Genomic DNA, 18,975 nt, shown 5'->3' with positions numbered 1-18,975 from the left:
TTAAAAGTATATTAAAATAAATAATATATTAGAGAATGTTTACTAACAGTTTTTAGTTTGTTTTGAAAATGTGAAGTACTTGTATAATAAACTTTAAGTGTTTTGGATTAGATTTCTATTCAATTAATTGAATGTCCATTTTGATTTATAAAAGCTACTTTAATGATCAATCTGAAGTTGTATTCAATATCTTATTTAATTTTGATGCAGTTTCAGCGTAAAAACTTTACATTGTCTACTAATTAAAGTACACGATATGTATAACTTTTTTATATTAATTATCATAAAATTAAATTTTGTTAGTTATATAATTGAATAGAAATATAAAATTTGTTATATTATCAATAAATTTTAATTAAATTCTTATTTTTAACCTGTTTTTAAGTTATATTTGATAATTATGCATATTTACGTAAAAATATTAATCCCTTCTTTTCTGTTTTTCTTAACTTTTCTCGAAATATACGTAAAAATATCCCATGAAAAGTGCAAAACTCAACTTGAAGAGGGCAAACAATTTAAAAAGTGTGGATATATAAGACAAATTAGTGGTAGGTACCGATGACTTGAATTGAACTTTAAAGTCTACGCAGAGTCACCCACTAAAAAAGCAAAACTCTGAATTATTGAGTACAATTATTTTGTGCTTTAGGAGGGAATAAGAATGGGAGCACAATCACATGGACTCGAGAAACCAAAGCCATGGCCGTGCACTCAAAGCAGCTTCTGCAACTGCTACTTGTGGCAATCCTTATTGCAGCAACGAAAACCCAACCCATGTCAAAGCCAAACTGCAGAGACAAGTGTGGCTCTGTCACCATTCCCTTTCCATTTGGCATGACCAAGGAATGTTCCTTGAACCCCTCATTTCTCATCATCTGCAACCAAACCTCTTCCACACACACGCACATACCTTTCTTGTATAATAATAATACTAATAATAGCGTGCCATTGTTAAGCATCTCGCTCCTGGATGGCAAACTTCGCATTTCATTGCCAGTAGTGAAAGACTGTTATAACTATAGCTCTTACGAATATATAGATCATCTTAATGGAATATCGGTCTTGGAATGCGACCTGACGCCTTTTCACCTCTCGCCCAACCGAAACAAGTTAACAGTTGTTGGCGCTGACACCGCTGGATTTGTGAAACCAGATACGAAGACGGAAAATAAATACACTGCACCAATATGCCTGTCTCTGAACTACAAACATTTATTAGTGAATGGGTCTTGTTCCGGCGTTGGTTGTTGCGAGATTTCAATACAACAAGGGCTATCAAGTTTCTACTACTATGCTTATATGAACATCATCAAGAACAGTTTTTACGCCAAAGAATTTGGCAACTATCCAATCGTATGCGGTTATGCGTTCTTGGTGGAAAACGGAAACTACAGCTTCTTCAAAAAAGACCTCTTAAAGTGGGACAAGAAGGAGTTTCCTGTGATTGTGGATTGGGCAGTGGGGAACCAAAGATGCAAAGATGCTATGAATTCATCAAGTTATGCGTGTAAGGCAGACAACAGTACATGTCACAATGCAAAGGACGGAAATGGTTACCTTTGTCGATGCTCTCCTGGCTTTCGAGGAAACCCTTATCTCTTTCATGGTTGCCTAGGTATAAGTATATTATTTCGATAATAATATTTTTCCACTCACTTTTTTTATATTTATTTTTTATCACGTTTTTTTACATCAATTTAATACTACTTCATGAATGAAAATAATTTTTTTTTAATATTATTTCTTAGTCCATTCTATTTAATTTTTTGCCAAACACTTGAAGAAAAAGGTTTTTTTTAATAATTTAAAAATCTTATCCATCTCAACTTTCTTTGAAAATAATCCCATATCCAGCTTCTAAAAAATTTATACATAATTTTAATTTATGAAAATAATGTAATATATTTTACTTATTTTTTTCGCATGGAATGTTTATTGAGTAGTTTACTCAAATGAAGATTTTTTTAAAACAAAATCTTATTTAGATTAATGAAAAATTGATAAATAATATTAAAAATAATCAAAATTTTTTAAATTAAACTAATTTATTATTATTATCATAATATTTTTTAATAAAAATATGTTTTAATTATTTTATTGTTTTTATGCTATGTAAATGTTTTAAAAAATAAACTTCTCTACGACCTCAGATTCTCCTCCCCTTTTCTTCTCTCTGTTTTACTTCCTCCTGTTTTGAAGTTTTTTTTTTTTTAACTATTATGAAGTCGATAAAGAATACCTTCTCTTTCTAGCTTTTCTTCATTTAAACAGATAGTCTTTCTTACCTTTTTTTTTACTATTTTCTTCTTTTCTCTTAATACAAACAAACCATAAGTAGTTAAATAAATTTTAATTTTAATTAGTTATAATATTTTACCAAACACTTGAAAATAAAATATTTTTTTATAAGTTGAAAAACTTTATGCATCTCAACTTTCTTTAATAGCCAAATCATCTAACTTCTTAAAAAGTTATTGTACATGCTTTTAACTTATGAAAATAATTTAAATTTATTTTACTTATTTTTCTCCTCGTGGAATGTTTATTGAGTAGTTTACCTAAAAGAAAACTTTTTCTTTATTTTGTTGGAAGTAGAGTGTTTTTGATAACATAAACTTATAACTTATTTGACTTTATAATTTTTTTTATCAATACATTAGTAGAATTGTTTGATAAACAAAATATAAAAAAGATTTATAACTTTTAAAAACTAGTTTATTAAAAGTTACTTTAAGCGATACTCATCTTATTAAAAATTAGTTTTCAATAAAATATTTTATTTACAGTCTATCTAAACATTTTAAATACACAAATAACATAAAATATTTTCTTCTAAGCCATTTAATAGCTTTTAGTTAATTAAAAAACTAATTTTATCAAACAAATTTAATTCAATTAACTAATTATAAACTATAAACTTTTCTGCTATTACAATTTTAAGTGTGAAATCAGAAATTATAACTAACAAATAATCTCTTAGATGTTGACGAATGCAAGGGATCTAACGATTGCATTCATCGGGAAAAGTGCAAAAACTATCCGGGGAGTTACAATTGTTCATGCCGAAAAGGATTCGTAGGAGATGGAAAAGTAAATGGATCAGGATGCAAAAAAGATACGAACAGCAGAGACATCATACTCGTAACAACTTTGAGTGAGTATACTATTGCACTGCTGGAAATTACGACACATTTTGTTCTCAAATCTATCATAGCTCTTCATTTTATTGTCAATAACCAAGTTTACTATTAAAATTATATTGATCAAAGAATCTTTATCGGTAATCAACAATATTAATTCTATGCATATATTCAAGGTGATTTTGGTACGATTAAAATAGCATTTACTCTATTAGGCCTATACGTATTACTTGTAAGCTCAGGAATTATCCGAATAGAGTGACATTTTGATTTTATAACATACACCATCGGCAACATGAAGTTGAGACATGTACAAGACAAAACGAAGAAATTGACTTTGTTTCCGCTTGTTTATGCGTAGGTGTGAGCATAGGCATCATAGCACTGCTGGGGGGAAGCTTTTATGTGTACTGGGCATTCAAGAAAAGAAAGCTCATGAAACTTAAGGAACACTTTTTTGAGCAAAATGGTGGTCTATTGTTACAACAACGAGTAGCGAGGCATAGAGGGTCAGAAATGACTAAAGTCTTCACAGTGGAGGAGCTAAAAAGGGCAACTAATAACTTCAATCCAGATAGGATACTAGGGCAAGGTGGTCAAGGAACAGTTTATAAAGGAGTGTTATTAGATAATAGAACTGTAGCGATAAAAAAATCCAAAATCAGTGATCCAAACCAGATTGAGCAGTTTATTAACGAGGTTATGTTGCTTTCCGAAATCAACCACAGGAATGTGGTAAAGCTCTTGGGTTGTTGTTTAGAGACAGAAGTTCCAATGCTTGTTTATGAATTCATTTCCAATGGTACTGTTTATGAGCATCTTCATGGTCAAAGCCAGTCCTTAAAACTTACATGGAAAACTAGATTAAGAATAGCAACAGAAACTGCTGAGGCCCTGGCATATTTGCATTCTGCTACTTCTGAACCAATCATCCACAGAGATGTGAAAACTACAAATATATTACTTGATCACAATCTCACAGCAAAGGTTTCTGATTTTGGAGCTTCAAGAATTGTTCCTCTAGATCAAACTCAATTAACCACTTTGGTGCAAGGAACGTTGGGGTATCTTGACCCTGAATACTTACACACAAGCCACTTAACTGAGAAGAGTGATGTTTATAGCTTTGGGGTTGTCCTAGCAGAACTACTCACAGGAAAAAAGGCACTCGCTTTTCACAAGCAAGAGTGTGTTACGAACCTTGCTCTGTTCTTCGTTTCTTCCATGAAAGAGGATCGATTACTTGACACTGTGGACCATCACATAATTGATGAGGCGACCGCAAATGTTGACCAACTGATGGAATTTGCCAAAATTGCAAAACAGTGTTTAAAGGTGAAACGAGAAGAAAGACCCACAATGAAAGAAGTGGCAATGGAACTTGCGGGACTGAGATTTGCGGAAATGCACCAACAGGAAAGTGCCAATTTGTGTTCAGAAGACACTGAGATTTCTCTCCAATCAGAAGCGTATGTTTTAAGTGTTGTAAATGACGCTGGTGGAAGTAGTGGTATTAGTTCTGGTGTTGATAGCTTAAACCAGATTTCGACGACTTTCCCCAGTGGAAGATGATAATTAAGCAGATGTTAATTGTGATGGATTGTAATTGACAAGCCTATCCTTACTCAAAACTTTATTATTTGATGTTTATGTGTTGTATCAAATACCATATTAATGCTTGTATTAATATAAATAGGCTTCTCAAGTGAATTTGCTTTCATTCATTTGCTTCATGAAATTTGTATTTTCTTCAATTTCATCTATTTATGTTTTTACTTTTAACTTTTTATCCTTCATGCATGCTTCATTGAATTATAACATCTTCAATTTCTGAGTTTACTTTTTAACTTCAAATTTTAGATGTGAATTTATGTATAGACATTTTTATTAAATCTAATTAATGTAACATACACAACACATATTTTTTATAAAACTTTATAGAATATTTCAATATCTGATATATAAATAATTTTAATTAATATTTTTTATTAATAATAATTATTTATTAAATATTTATTGAGTATTCAACATATATGTTTAAAAAAAAACTCCTATAGTAATTTTTATAAGAAATAAAATAAATTATTTTTTTCCCAATTATAAGAATCAGAAGATAAATTTAAAATATATTAATTGGTAATTTTTTATACTTTTCTTTTATTATTAAATATATATTTAAAAACACTGATTACACTAATTATAAGCTTTAATATAATGAATATTTTTAAAATAAAATTTTTATTTATGAAAAATATAATTAATTTAATTATTTTATTGGTTATATTAACTTAATCTTTTGTTTCTTATAAAAAATTAATTTATAAAATTATATCACGTAAAATTCAAAAAAAAGCAACTTGAATCTTAATTCGATATGAATTAATACTCACAAGTTTATTTTTAGAAAAACATATATTAGTAGGTTATAATTTTAATTTTTTTTAAAAATATACTCAGTGAGTGTTTTGTGTGTGAATTTTTTAATTCTTAATAATTATGTTTTTAAAATGCCTTTTTTTAAGAATTTGTTAAAAATATGTATACCATACTAGTAGTGCAAATTTATGAAATTAATGTAACTTTTATATTTTTAACACAAATAAGGTTAATTAGTATACGACTATTTATTTTAAATTTAAAAGTGAAATTTGTATTTGTGATATACGACTGTTTTATATGAGAACTTATATAACAAATTTAACTATAAAAGTTATTAACATAAATTAAAAAATATTTTTATAAATTATATAAATTTATTCATTAAAATAACTTAAAAAACTCTCTCTCTCTCTCTCTCTCTCTCTCTCTCTCTATATATATATATATATATAACTTCTTTATTATATCATAAATTGTATAAGAAGCAGTACGACTAATGTCAGTTTTACACAATAATCTCTTATAACAATTTTACAACCCTATTATTATTTTTATTACATCATCTTCTTACTCTGTGTTTCCTATCTTTGTTCTGTATATAATTTGCTATCAGACTTTGTAATACAAGATGCAACATTTCTCAGCCTATACTTACACAAACAAGTAGGCATATACATGACTTTATTTAAGTTTAAACGCTAAAAGTGTATATATTCTCCCACTATCGTGGCAGCTAGCTAGTGGCCGTGGTCTATGGTAGCGCTATGCAAAGCGATGGTCTCCATGGTCAAGCCAGGGCCAAACCCATATAAAACGCCCCACTTTAGTCCCTCACCAGTTGTGTCTTTCCCTTCTTCCATGGACCACCTTCTCATCTCATCCAATATAAACAGGACACATGCACTCGACATGTTCCCATACTCACTCAGAACCTGTTTAGTTGCTCTTAGTTTCTCTGCCTTCAACCCAAGACTCGCTTCAATTTGCTTCAAGATTGCAGGGCCACCAGGGTGGGTTATCCAAAACAACGAGTTCCAATCGTTGATTCCAAGCGGGTGAAAGGTTTCTTCAAGGCTTTTCTCAATGTTCTCTCCAATCAACTGAGGAACATTGTCCTTGAGATGAAACGTGAGTCCCACCTCGCGCAAGTGTCCCTCAATGGCACCCTCAGAGTGGGGTAGAATGGTCTCTGAAGCCGAGACAAGGTGAAATAAGGGTCGTTCGATGGAGGGGTCAGGGTTAGATCCAACGATGACGGATGAAGCACCATCACCAAAGAGAGCTTGGCCCACTAAGGAATCCAAGTGCGTTTCGGAGGGTCCACGAAAGGTGACAACAGTGATCTCGGAACACACCACGAGGACACGTGCATGAGCATTGTTCTCAGCAAGGTCTTTGGCAAGACGAAGCACGGTGCCACCAGCAAAGCAACCTTGATGGTATAGCATGATCCTTTTGGTGGAAGGTTTGAGGCCTAAGAGTTTGATGAGTTGATAATCAGCACCAGGCATGTCTACACCCGATGTTGAACAAAATATTAAATGAGTTATCTCTGACTTGGGTCTTCCCCATTCTTTTATGGCTTTTGATGCTGCCTTCTCTCCCAGCTTTGGTACCTCCTCAACCAAGATGTCTTGTCGCGCATCCAAGGATGATTCACTGTAAGTGCTTATGTTGGGGTTTTCTTTCAGGATTTCTTCGGTTAAGTGCACGTATCGTTTCTTTATCATTGACTTCTCACCTGTTCTCCACGCCAAGAAGCTCGGGTCAACAGAGAATTTTCTAAACAATTTTATGTTATAAACACCATGTTTATTTAATACTATAAAATCTATGCCAGTAAAGGCAACTTTAACAATTAATCATTATTGACTATTTCATGGTAAACAAAAAATAGAAGTTAGAAGAGGATAATTTTATGAATTTCTTCTATATTTATGTTATATTTTAAAATACATGCATATATAATAATAAAAATAAGTGAAAGATATAAATATTATTTTGTTATATGATGCTTATATTTATTTATCTAAATAATGAAATTATAAAAAATAGCATGTCTAAAAAAGTTAATATTATTTTTCCTATTTTATTTATTTATTATTAGAAAGACATGTAGGATGGAAGTAGGTCAAATTATTTGAAATGGGCCTACGCTTGTATGTGTAAAGTCTGCCTTATTAACCCAATTTATTTAAATAATAGATTAAATTTAAATTTTCTAAAAAAATTAATTAATTAAATACGTTAAGTTTGAGTTTAAAAAATTATTAAATTTGATAATTGGCCAATTTAAAATTCATTAATTTTATAAAAATATAAAAAAAATTAAATATAATTAATTATAATATTTTTATAATATTATATTAAATATATTAAATATTAAAATAAATAAAATTATAAATTTGAAAACTTTATTTCTTTCTTATCCTTATTTTTAATTTTTATTCTTATACTTGTTGATTTAAAGTATAAAAATTTATACTACTAAGTTTGTTTGATAATTTAAAGATTGAATTTCATTTAATTGTATTTGTTTTATGTTTGATAATAATTTATTTATTTAAAGAGTATATGTAATTTGAAAATAATAAATAAGTATATATAATTTTATTATAAGTATTAAATGTACTTAATCATTTTTTATAGTCTATTTAATTATAAGTCTTGTGGTGTTTTTAAATACAAACCTATTTATATGATTTTATAACCTATTTATAAATGGGTCTAATAGCTAATTAAATATTTTAATATAAAGCAGATTATTAAAAATATTAACAGGTGAGTTAAGTTTTTAAAAAGTCAAATTAAGTTTAATAAAAAAAATTAAATAATGAATCATATTTAAAATTCAAAATTATTAAATATATCATATCTCCTTATACAAAACCTAATCCGACTTGCTTTACTTTCATCTTTACATGCGAGATAAAATTGGAACTAACATTTTATTTGTGTATTTTTTTATGTAATTTATACAGTGAAAGAAACTAATTTTTTATATAAAAAATTTAAGAGTTTAATACAAAAACTATGTACATGAGAAGTCATTCAGTAATTAAGAATTTTTTTTCCTATAAAGCTGAGTTCTTTTTATAATAGTTTTTGATCCTTTATATATAGAGAGAGAGGGGGAGGAGGTGAGATAATTTTTTTGATACTTATACAAGGAAGAAAACTTTTAATTATTAATTTCATTATTAATGATTAGAATTAAAACATCTAAATTATGTGAATCATATAAAAATGATACAATTTTTTAAGAAATTATGTGACTTTATAAATATGGTTTAAATTTACATCTCCCTCTATTAGTAGATGAGACAGGTAAAGGTGTCTTAATTAAATTAGTAGGGTAGCAAGTATTTTTGTTTAACGTGTGCATGAAGGCATGCATGTACTTTGGGGGTGATGCATGAATTTAAGAATGGAAAGAGAAGAATAGTGAGCTTACATATGCGCTTGAGCTTGGCCTTGAGTTGAGTCATGTGGTCACTCTTGGTGACTCGGAAGTAATAATCGGTGAAATCAGACTGGTAAATGCAATTGGATGGAGTTGCAGTGCCAATGGCTAGTATGGTGGCTGGGCCTCCACCCCTCTGTGCCTCTCTTATTTTCTCTAAATATGCCATTTCGATCTGTATCCAATACTATCAATCTTGTTTGGATCACCCAATACCCTCACTGCCTATTTATAGACAGATTAGATTTCACTCTATCCATGCATATCTAATAACAAGCTGTTGTTGCCCGCCACGTGCAGGAGCAGGTAGTTCATACATTTTCCTCTCTTGTTTTAAGGAAAAGACACAAATTATACCTAAAAATACCATGGATGTACTTCATGTATTTCATTGGTTCATTTGAAATTATGTTTGTGTGGCTTTCCTAGGCTCTTTCTCTATCCATTGCGTATGTGTTCTCCACAAACAAAACCGAAAACAAAAATTCAACTCACGTATCAAAACAAATTTATGACGCTTGTTGACTTCGTTCAATCCAAATGCAATTTAAAAAGGATAAACCTTACTTAAAATTAATAAATTTAAGTGTTATTAGTGTTTATAGTAATTAATTTTATTGTAATAATGTATAATAATGTTAAATATATGTTTTTCAAATAAAATATTAATTTTAACTAATAAACAATAACGACGCTTAAAAAATAACATTTAAATTTTGCTAATCAGCAAATTATAAGTTGTGATTCATTGCGATCTTAAACGTCCTGAAACTTGTTTCGACACTTAACAGCAGAAAGCACAATCGGTCATGTTGGTAACATAAGATTAACCGGTATTTCTAAAGAAAATGATAAAAAAAAAAAACAAAACTCAGTTTCTCTTACTTTTTAAAAAAGTATTAAAAAAAATACCTGTATGATTTAACAATTTTGTAACTAGCACCCCAGAAAAAAAATTCTAACAAACAAAAATTGTCAAATATTTAAATAACTCATGTTAATAAAATATGTCTTTATCTAAAAAGAATAAATTATTAGTATGAATTTTAGAAATTTATAACAAATGTTGCAATATACTGACATTCGATATATTGATAATATATATTAATAATTTTATTAAGAAAATTGTTAGTTAGTATAATATATTATATTATCAGTGCAAATTCATGACATTTATATTAATAATTTAATTTTTTAAATATATTAACAAAGACAAATTTAATATTAAGTTTCTTATAAATAGTATTTTTCTGTAATTCTGATATCTGGATAATATGTACGTACACCTGTGAGTTATATTGTTGAAGTGATTTAATTTACATGAATAAAAGATATTTATCAAATCACTTGTCCAAATTGTACACTTCATCCGTTCGTATGCATGTCGTGCTTGTATACACGTTTTCATATACTGACATCATACGAATAGAATATTATTTTAAATTAGCACTGCCTTACAAGTTTGTTCCCAAAAATTTCACATAATCATTACGTGATAAATCATAGGGTTTCATGTTTTGAAGTATTAAAAAATTTATATTATATGTAATATAAATATCAAATAAAAAATCTTAATAGTACAAACGATTATTTATCCAAAACACACAAATACCACAGACCAAAATTCGAAATGAAACTGTAGTTCAATAAGCTCGGAACCTTTGTACTTTTAAGTTCAGAAAGCAATTAATCATAAAAAAAATGTTTTCTACACGTATTTTTCAATTTGAATAAATTATAAATTATTCTAAGTAAAATATGATTAATTCAAGAAAAACCCTAAAATATATTAAAAATATTCTACGTTATAGAACCTTTGTTTTTCAACTTTTTTCCCAAACGTAATTATGATGTGGGTGGGTGCTCCACGCCACTCGTTCAGTCAAAGTTATCTTCACCTACCCTTTGTAATTAAAAGTACTTACATTTTGAGTGTTAGAAAGGTATATAGAAGTCGGAGATAAAAGAGAAAACGAGAAAAAAAAAATAGATATAAAGAAAATAAATATAAATATATAAGATTTATAATTAAAATCATTATTTTTACAATAAAAGTGTTAAAAATAACACACTTTTAATTATAAATTAAAATTTATTAAAGATTATAAAGTATAAAAAATTATTAATTTAAAAGTAATGTTTACGATTTTTAACAAATAGATATTCTAACGTATATCCAAAACATCTGTAAAGGAATTAAAAAATTATAAATTTTTAATTAAAAATTAGTATTTAATATTATTGATATATAAAAATTTAAAATGTTTTTTTAATAAAATTTTACCGTAAAAATATTTAGATATTGCTTCACAACACTTTTTTTATAATTTTTAAAATAACTTTTTGGTTAATAACATTGTTTTTAATTAAAATTAATATTTTTTACCATCGAACTTTTAATATTGTTATTTACAACATGGATTATTAAGAAAATTTTTATTTTTAATTAAATCATAATATTATTAGTTCATTATTTCACTTGAGAGTATAAATAAATTAATTTTATAAATTATTTTAATTTAACTAATTAAATATTTGATTAAGCTCAATCTTGATTCTGTCTACAGTTACATTCAAGATTCTATCAAAAACGTAGATCAATTAGTAAAATATTATTTCAGCTAAATTTGTTAATTCAAATTTTAGTTTCAGTAAATATACTTACAAGAGTGTTTATACCAAAAAATAGTTATATTTAAAGTTAATAAATAATATATATATAATAATATTCTCCTAAAAAATATTAGATCCTTTTTTATGTTTAAATATAATTTTACTTTTTTTTCCTTTTATGTTCAATTCGTTAACTTGTAAATTAATTTAAATTTGACTCATATATATATATATATATATATATATATATATATATATATATATATATATATATATATACACCGAACCTAGTTTGATTCATTTATGCTCATAATTTTACCTAATCTTCTCCCTTTTCGTGTTTTATCTACCTTGATAGCTTAGTTGCTGCCTTATTAAATTACATAATACATAGGAATATATCCACATACTTATATGAATTGCATCTCCACCTGTTCAAACTTTATTAATGATTATGATTATTTTTTAATTTATCCTTCGAGTGCTGTTTGAAAACATATTAAAATATCTATATTGCAGTAATTAGGGCGGTACCTCATTAGAGATAAAATCCAGCTCAGCCCAAGGCCAAAAAATTGTTAGGGATGTTAAGATTATTATTATTATTATTATTATTTATTTTAAATTGATTTTGTTTAATTAGTTTATAAATATTAGTAAAAATAACAAATATTTTAATTAGTAGAAAAATTTTGTCAAATTATTCTTATGATTGATTATACTTATCATTATATTTAAAATTTTATTAAAATTAGTATTTTAATAAAATCTTAAAACATTATTTCACAAAAAAATTGATTAAATTAGTTGTTTAACTTTTAGTTTTATTTTGGTTTATCTCCCTAAACTTTTTATTTCAATCCCTTTAATTATAAAAAAATTAAATAAATCTTTTTTATTAAAAAATATTAATAATTAAAAAGTAATGTTCATCTTTTTTTTTTTTTAACCCTAATAAAAACACAATGTATTTTAGTAATCTTTTAATTTATTTTTCTTTTCTTTCTCTTATCATCTACACTTTTACTAGTTCCCAAATTTTAATAACTCCAACGGCTTCAATACATATAATGTATTCATCTAACAAACTCTTTTAAGATCAAACTCATCACTTCTATGGGTATACGAAAATATATAAAAATTAATAATTAGGTCACTTGTTTATTAAAAACAAAAAAATACAGAAAAGTGCATTAATATAATAAATAAATAAATTGAGAAGAAAAAATATCGTGTTTAAGTATTTTTAAAGAAATTGAGGGTGGGAGAATCTGTTGATAGATAATCTAGTGCTCCTCTTATACCTATTAACATTTTTTAAAGTTATTGATAAATCCAAAAAAAAAAAAAAACAAAACAAAACTAGAAAAGAGAAAAGTTTTTGAAATTTAAAGGGAAGAGTTGTATAAATGAGAAGTAAGAAAATCAAAAGAAAAAAAATTTTTTTTTGATGAAGTTCGAAAAGAGGAAAATGAGTTGCGCGAATCAGAAATGAGAGGAAGAATAAAAAACAAGTCAGTTAAGAAATTCATTAAAATTTATTATACTTTGGTCAAAGTTAAAAAAAGATAAATAATATTTTTTAATAGAATTAATATTTTTTGAAAAAATTTATTTGAAATACTTTTAAAAGTTAAGAGAATAAAAAGAAAATTAGAAGAGAAAATAAAAATTAATGAATCAATCTATTAATTAGGTTTTTTTGTTTTAAATACTACTTAATTTGAAATGAGAGAGTCTATTTAAATTAAAACTTTTATATGAATGCATAGAACTTTTTGACTTAATTATTTTTTATTATTTTTTTAAATATTGTTGGTTAATTTTTAAACTTTTAAATTTGTTTTGATAGATTTGGATGTTCGTAATATATATCTATAACAAGGATGTAAAAGAAAAAGAAAAACAAGTGGCAGCAATCCTGTCCATGTGAGCAAATGCGAGAATATATCCAGCCTTCAAATCTTAATCATATGGGCCAAGTTAACGAGGGGGGAGGAGGGTGTGAATGAAACGGGCCTAGGCCCAAAAATTTCATCTACATACTCTACTAAACTAAACATCGTGGAGAAATTCAAAAAACAAAAACCATGACGGAGATGGCCAGAGAAAGACCATGTTTGGCGCTTCTAAGCTGTCTTGTTACTTTCTTTCATTCTCTAACACAACATTTGTGTGATAATGTTATTATCGTCTTTGCGTTGTGGACCCAATGGATTGGAAATTTGGATTCTATCAGACTCAAAGATACACAGGGATGGAACGGATCGTACTCACATTTCACCCTCCTTCAATTAGATGGAATTCCCCAATTAGCTTTTGTCCTTTTTCTATCACCTTTTATTAACTGCGAAAACAAGTAGTAGATGCTTTCCACATTTTCAATTTAAAGGTAGAATAGAATGAACATTGCATATATTAGATTAGTATATGAATGTTTCCCCCTTTCTTATGCGTGTCCCTATCATCATTAAGCAGATGAAGAGCTTTAGCCGGCAAGTGCCATCCCAAAAGTTTTGGAATCTCTTACTTTTTTATACAAACTCTTTACGTAGAAAAATATTAATTGTGATTTATCTTTTTAAGATAATAAATTCATGCACTTTTTAATTTAATACATATTTTATATTTTATAAAGTAGTAAGAGAATGGTTAGGAGTCTATAACAAAGTTTCACTTAGATTGATATCTTTAACTAAATTACATATATCAATAAGTTAAAGTTAGTTTTTTTTTAATATTATAACAACAATTTTTTTAGTATTTAATATCATTGAATTTAACCTTACTATTAATGTTTATCCTTATTAATTTAATTTAGATTCTCCCAAACTTCATTTATTAAAGAGTAAATGAAAAAAAAAATGCTTCACAAAAACTCTAAAAAAAATTTATAAAGAAACTTGAGAAAAAACTAGATACCTTACGTAAACCTTCCAAAATGTGTCTTATAAAAATAACCTGAGACAATATCATCTAGCAATCTTGGTCCCCAAGTTTCAAATTTCAACGAATTTATTTCTGAAAATCGGAAAACTCGTTTAATATTATTTTCTAAGCATTCATTTATTTACTTCTAACTTTTATTGTCACTAAACATCCATTTATTTTAAACATCCCCCACAACCCCAAAAGTCTTTAAACTCACAAGTGAGGGACAGAGGACAGAGAGAGGGGCATGGAGAAGGTTGAGCTAACTACTGTGGCCAAGAAGCTTATACAAACTACGGAGTTAGATATGAAAGTAAAGGCCATTGAGAAAAGGGTAAGTGAGGAAACACAAACAGAGCGGTGGCACAGACCCAAGAAAGGAAGCATCTTCCCTGCGAAGAGACGTTCAGTAAAGCAGATGATGTGGAACTGTGTTGTTGGGCCCAAGGGCTTCAAGATGGGCTCTCCATGCTCCAAGTCCAAGAAGAACAGCCTTATACACCCTTAGCTTTTCTATATTTGATGCATTAATTTCATTGCCTTTTATAGAGATAAAGACCTTGTTGATGTTGGATGATCGTGTGGTTTGGTTGTCTTTGGCTAACACTTTCGTCATTGATGTATGTGTTAGCCATTTATGTATGCATATTTTCTTGTTAAAAATATAATTTTGTTTCCGTATGAAATTTAATAAAGTTGATCATTCTACCTAATAACAATCTTCAAACTACTGGTTGAATTGATTGATTTCATATTTTATGAAAAATTATTAAGTGTTATAAAGATTTAATTTCACGTTACTTTTTTAATATTATCAATGCAATAGATCTTATAATATCTTATGATTTTTAATAAAAATTTATTATATCTCCTCGTGTTAAAAGAAACATAGTAAAATAAACAATTTATAACATCAACTTTTAGCATTAGGTGAGATGATGCCAAGGAAGAAAAACAAAAGGGGAAGAATACACAGACTCCACAAGTAGCCTGTACAATAATGACCACAAGCGACTTGAAAAAAGAAATTGATGACTTTTATATAGATAGATAACAAAAACGGGAAATCACTAACTTCAATGATAATCCTTGTTATCCGTTTATTTTTCTTATACTACAATGTCTTGGTTCATGAGGGAGATAGTTGTCGTCGCATGAAATATGCCTAGCTAACCCTGAAGCCATTTTCTCACCCATCTACACTCAACTGTTTACAAGTTGTTTTCGAATAAAGAGTTTTTGGTCCTACCCACATGGAAGTAGTTTTAATAGTTACAATCGATGGTGCTTTATCTTTTTCCTTGTAAAGTAATAGTTGAAAAATTGGTGTTTCCCCCAAATACACAACCCAATTGCGGCAGAAGTGAAGGAAAGTCGGTTATACTTGAAAGCAGGTGGGCTTTTGGCATGTGATTCAGGGAAGAGAATAAAGAAATTTGCAGCCACTGATAACTCAAGTGCAATGAAAATGCTTGTATAAGTCAAGGAACATTAAATTAAAGTGCTTATCCTTAAACTTACATAGCGAAACGTCAAATTTGGTAAATGAACTTCCAGTGCTGGATAAAGACGCATGTCACATTCCTTTTTTTCCATGCCCAATTAACGATCACGATAGCATTGTTCATGCTACAGTGCAAGAATCGTAATAGATCTGTACTCTCCACTTATAAATTTAAAATCCAAGAATATCTATCTTGGACTAGTTATTTATTTATATTTATTCTCAAGCTCGAGTAGATATTGTATATATTATTTTATTTTCTTGTTTGGCTTGCTTCATTCCACCTCAAACTTGAATAAACAAAGAGCAATCGCTTATGCACCACATTAAAAAACTAATGCATTGAGCAAACCATATCTATTGAGCAAGTCATGCAAATAAACATCTTCATATGTAAGAGAAAGAATCATATTAGATTTTCTCATTTATAAAAGGCAGGGGAGATTAAGTTAATTGCCGTGGTCAAAGGAACGTATGCTCAAAAGCAAAAGAGGGAAAAAGAAAAAGAAAAGAAAAAAAGGTGATGCAAAAAATATGTCACATGACATGCAACAACATTAATGATACCATACATACAGCTGAACGCACCAAATGATACCATTTAAATGTCAAAGATTCGACATTCACTGAAACATAAAAAATATTTATTAAGAATAGAAATTAAACGATAAGGAAAAAATAGGTTGAAAACTTGAACCTTTCAAGTCGTGCGTTCACACTTTACCATAGAACCTTTGAATAGAATAATAGAAAGCACGTAAGTTGAGTACACCTAATGCATGTAATTAAGTTGTGAGTACTAAGTCAAATAATAATAATTAATTTCACAAGTATTGTATGGCATCAATGTGTTAATTTTTAATTAATGTATCAGTGGATTGATGATTTTGTTGATTATAGCTTAGAGCATAAACATATTTAATATTGGTATATGTAAATCTTGTCGGTTGACTCAGTGCATAAATTTGTGGAAAAAATCTCTACGGTCATAGAATGACAGCTTAGCTTAATTTTAAATCATATTTACACAATAGTCTATGTTCATAAAAATCAAGATAATGTCTTGTATAAAACCTTCCTTATATGAAGAAACTTCTTCAAGTTTGAGAGCTCTGATTCTAGTTTTCATTGAACGTGAAATTTAGCACAGTGACTCCACGTAAATCAAGCTCAAAATGTTGTTTATTTATATTATTATAGTAGAAATAGAACTGGTGTAGTACTGGTACATTACATCAGATGATGATTCAGATTTAATGTCTCGTTAAAATGATTTGTGAGCATATCTAATTCCCTGTTCTGCTTTTAGGCATATCCTGACGTATCATTGAGAGAATTTAATGGACTCATTCGATGCTTAGAAAAAAAATAAAAATACTAACAATGCACTATCTTAAATATTTTTTATTAATTGTTAACATTTATTATTTTTTTAAAATATATATAAATTACATTTTTAATTTAATAAAATTTGATTAATAATAAATTAATTTAAAAGAATCAAAACCAATAATTTACTAAAATATAGAAACTAAAAATATATTTAGAAATTAAAAATAGATTTAAATATATTTTTTGAGAAAAATTGTTTTACTTTTTATACTTTTGGTCATGTATAATTTAGAATTAAATTTTTTAATTCCAGCAAAAGCTAAACCAGTTCACAAAAGTAATCTCGTGAAAATAAAATATCATTTTTACAAGTTTTGATTATGTGTAATTTAAAATTTGAGGTTTTAAATTATGTGATACAAGTCCAGCAAAAACTAGCACTAGTTCACAAAAGTAATCTCGTGAAAAAAATATATATTCTTAAAAAAAAAAGTGATGTTAATATGTAGCTGAACATAATAAAGATTTAAAAAGAATTTATTAATAGTTTTTTACAGAAAATGATTAAAAAAAGTAATGTCATTAACCAACAAATAAAAAACATTGTAAAAGATACTAATTCTATTACAAATGGGATTGTCAAATAAAAAAGGTGGTAAGGATGGTAAGTTTAGACTTATCCAAATGGTCATGTGTTAAATCAACTTTCACCTATTTCACGCAAAACCATTTGTTGTTTAAGATCACTTTCATACAAATCAAAAGGTAAATATCAAAAGCTAAACCACAAATTAATAAAAGCTTGAAGTAGAGAAAATAATTCATTCTAGTCCTTTGAAACAAATCAATATATGGTGAAAAACTAATATAGAAGATTAAAATGACTTTATCTTGTATAAAGTTAGAAAATACAACTATCCATGCTTACAGTCTTAGGAATCAAAATGTGAGTTTACTCCAATGAAAATCATTATTATATTTGTCTTGGATGCTACTGAGTTATTATAGGTACTTACTTGATATTGATTTGGCTAACTATGATCTTAATTAATGACACAGGAAAATAATCAATAAATATTATTTTATTAATAATCACAAAAGGAATGCATTAATAATACTAAATAATATTTTTTAATAAATTTTGTAAGTTTAATTTTTTACTACTGTGATGAAACTGAATTTATAATCAAAGTTTTCTATTATTTGCATCTGCAAGCACGTGATAAGAAGTACTTCTCTCTGTTTTTTTATACTTCAGCAGTTTTTTTGTCATTTTATAAAATTAATAAATGATTAAGTTTTTATAATTTGATATTTAATAATTAATATGTGTTTCGTTAAAGTGTGTATTTTTTTTTAAATGCCCATTTTTCCACCAACCTATGTATCACAATTTTTAATAATTTTTATTTATTAATTCTATAAAGAATCCTGTTGGGTAAGATCAAATAAAATTTTACTGGGGGAACCAAATTTTCTAATTCAAAAATTTAATCTGTTTTTTTTTTTTAATCTAAAAAGAGGAGAAGATTTACTAAAACATTTGTCATATTTTATCGAATGAATGAAGAAGACAACTAAGGCGGAGAAAGAAATTAATGAGATATTAA

General features: G+C 27.5%; 2 protein-coding genes across 2 annotated transcripts; one reads left to right on the top strand and one right to left on the bottom strand.

Annotated features, from left to right (window-relative positions):
* The first annotated feature begins 656 nt into the window (after positions 1 to 656).
* On the top strand, positions 657 to 4,715 carry LOC113851005 (wall-associated receptor kinase 2-like). The gene is made up of 3 exons (XM_027481505.1): positions 657 to 1,618; positions 2,984 to 3,157; positions 3,505 to 4,715. Exons 1-3 carry the CDS (start codon positions 703 to 705, stop codon positions 4,713 to 4,715), a joined length of 2,301 nt encoding a protein of 766 aa, XP_027337306.1. The 5' UTR covers positions 657 to 702.
* A 1,544-nt stretch (positions 4,716 to 6,259) lies between these two features.
* On the bottom strand, positions 6,260 to 9,154 carry LOC113853230 (chalcone synthase-like). The gene is made up of 2 exons (XM_027483732.1): positions 8,977 to 9,154; positions 6,260 to 7,263 (listed from the first exon to the last, which is right to left on the bottom strand). The coding sequence occupies exons 1-2, from the start codon at positions 9,152 to 9,154 to the stop codon at positions 6,260 to 6,262; spliced, it is 1,182 nt and encodes a 393-aa protein (XP_027339533.1).
* Between the last annotated feature and the right edge of the window lie 9,821 nt (positions 9,155 to 18,975).

Source organism: Abrus precatorius, unplaced genomic scaffold, assembly GCF_003935025.1.
Source record: "Abrus precatorius isolate BTA unplaced genomic scaffold, Abrus_2018 Scaffold10, whole genome shotgun sequence".
Classification (NCBI taxonomy): domain Eukaryota; kingdom Viridiplantae; phylum Streptophyta; class Magnoliopsida; order Fabales; family Fabaceae; genus Abrus; species Abrus precatorius.
Note: the sequence above shows the minus strand (reverse complement) of the source record. Positions and strands in the feature narration are given on the sequence as shown.

Bases quoted from the DNA above. Each gene is read 5' to 3' on its own strand.
- LOC113851005 (XM_027481505.1), top strand. From the start codon at position 703: ATGGCCGTGCACTCAAAGCAGCTTCTGCAACTGCTACTTGTGGCAATC. The intron at 1,619-2,983 runs GTATAAGTATAT...ATAATCTCTTAG, and splicing joins TCTCTTTCATGGTTGCCTAG to ATGTTGACGAATGCAAGGGA. The intron at 3,158-3,504 runs GTGAGTATACTA...GTTTATGCGTAG, and splicing joins CATACTCGTAACAACTTTGA to GTGTGAGCATAGGCATCATA.
- LOC113853230 (XM_027483732.1), bottom strand. From the start codon at position 9,154: ATGGCATATTTAGAGAAAATAAGAGAGGCACAGAGGGGTGGAGGCCCA. The intron at 7,264-8,976 runs GTAAGCTCACTA...CGTGGAGAACAG, and splicing joins GGCCAAGCTCAAGCGCATAT to GTGAGAAGTCAATGATAAAG.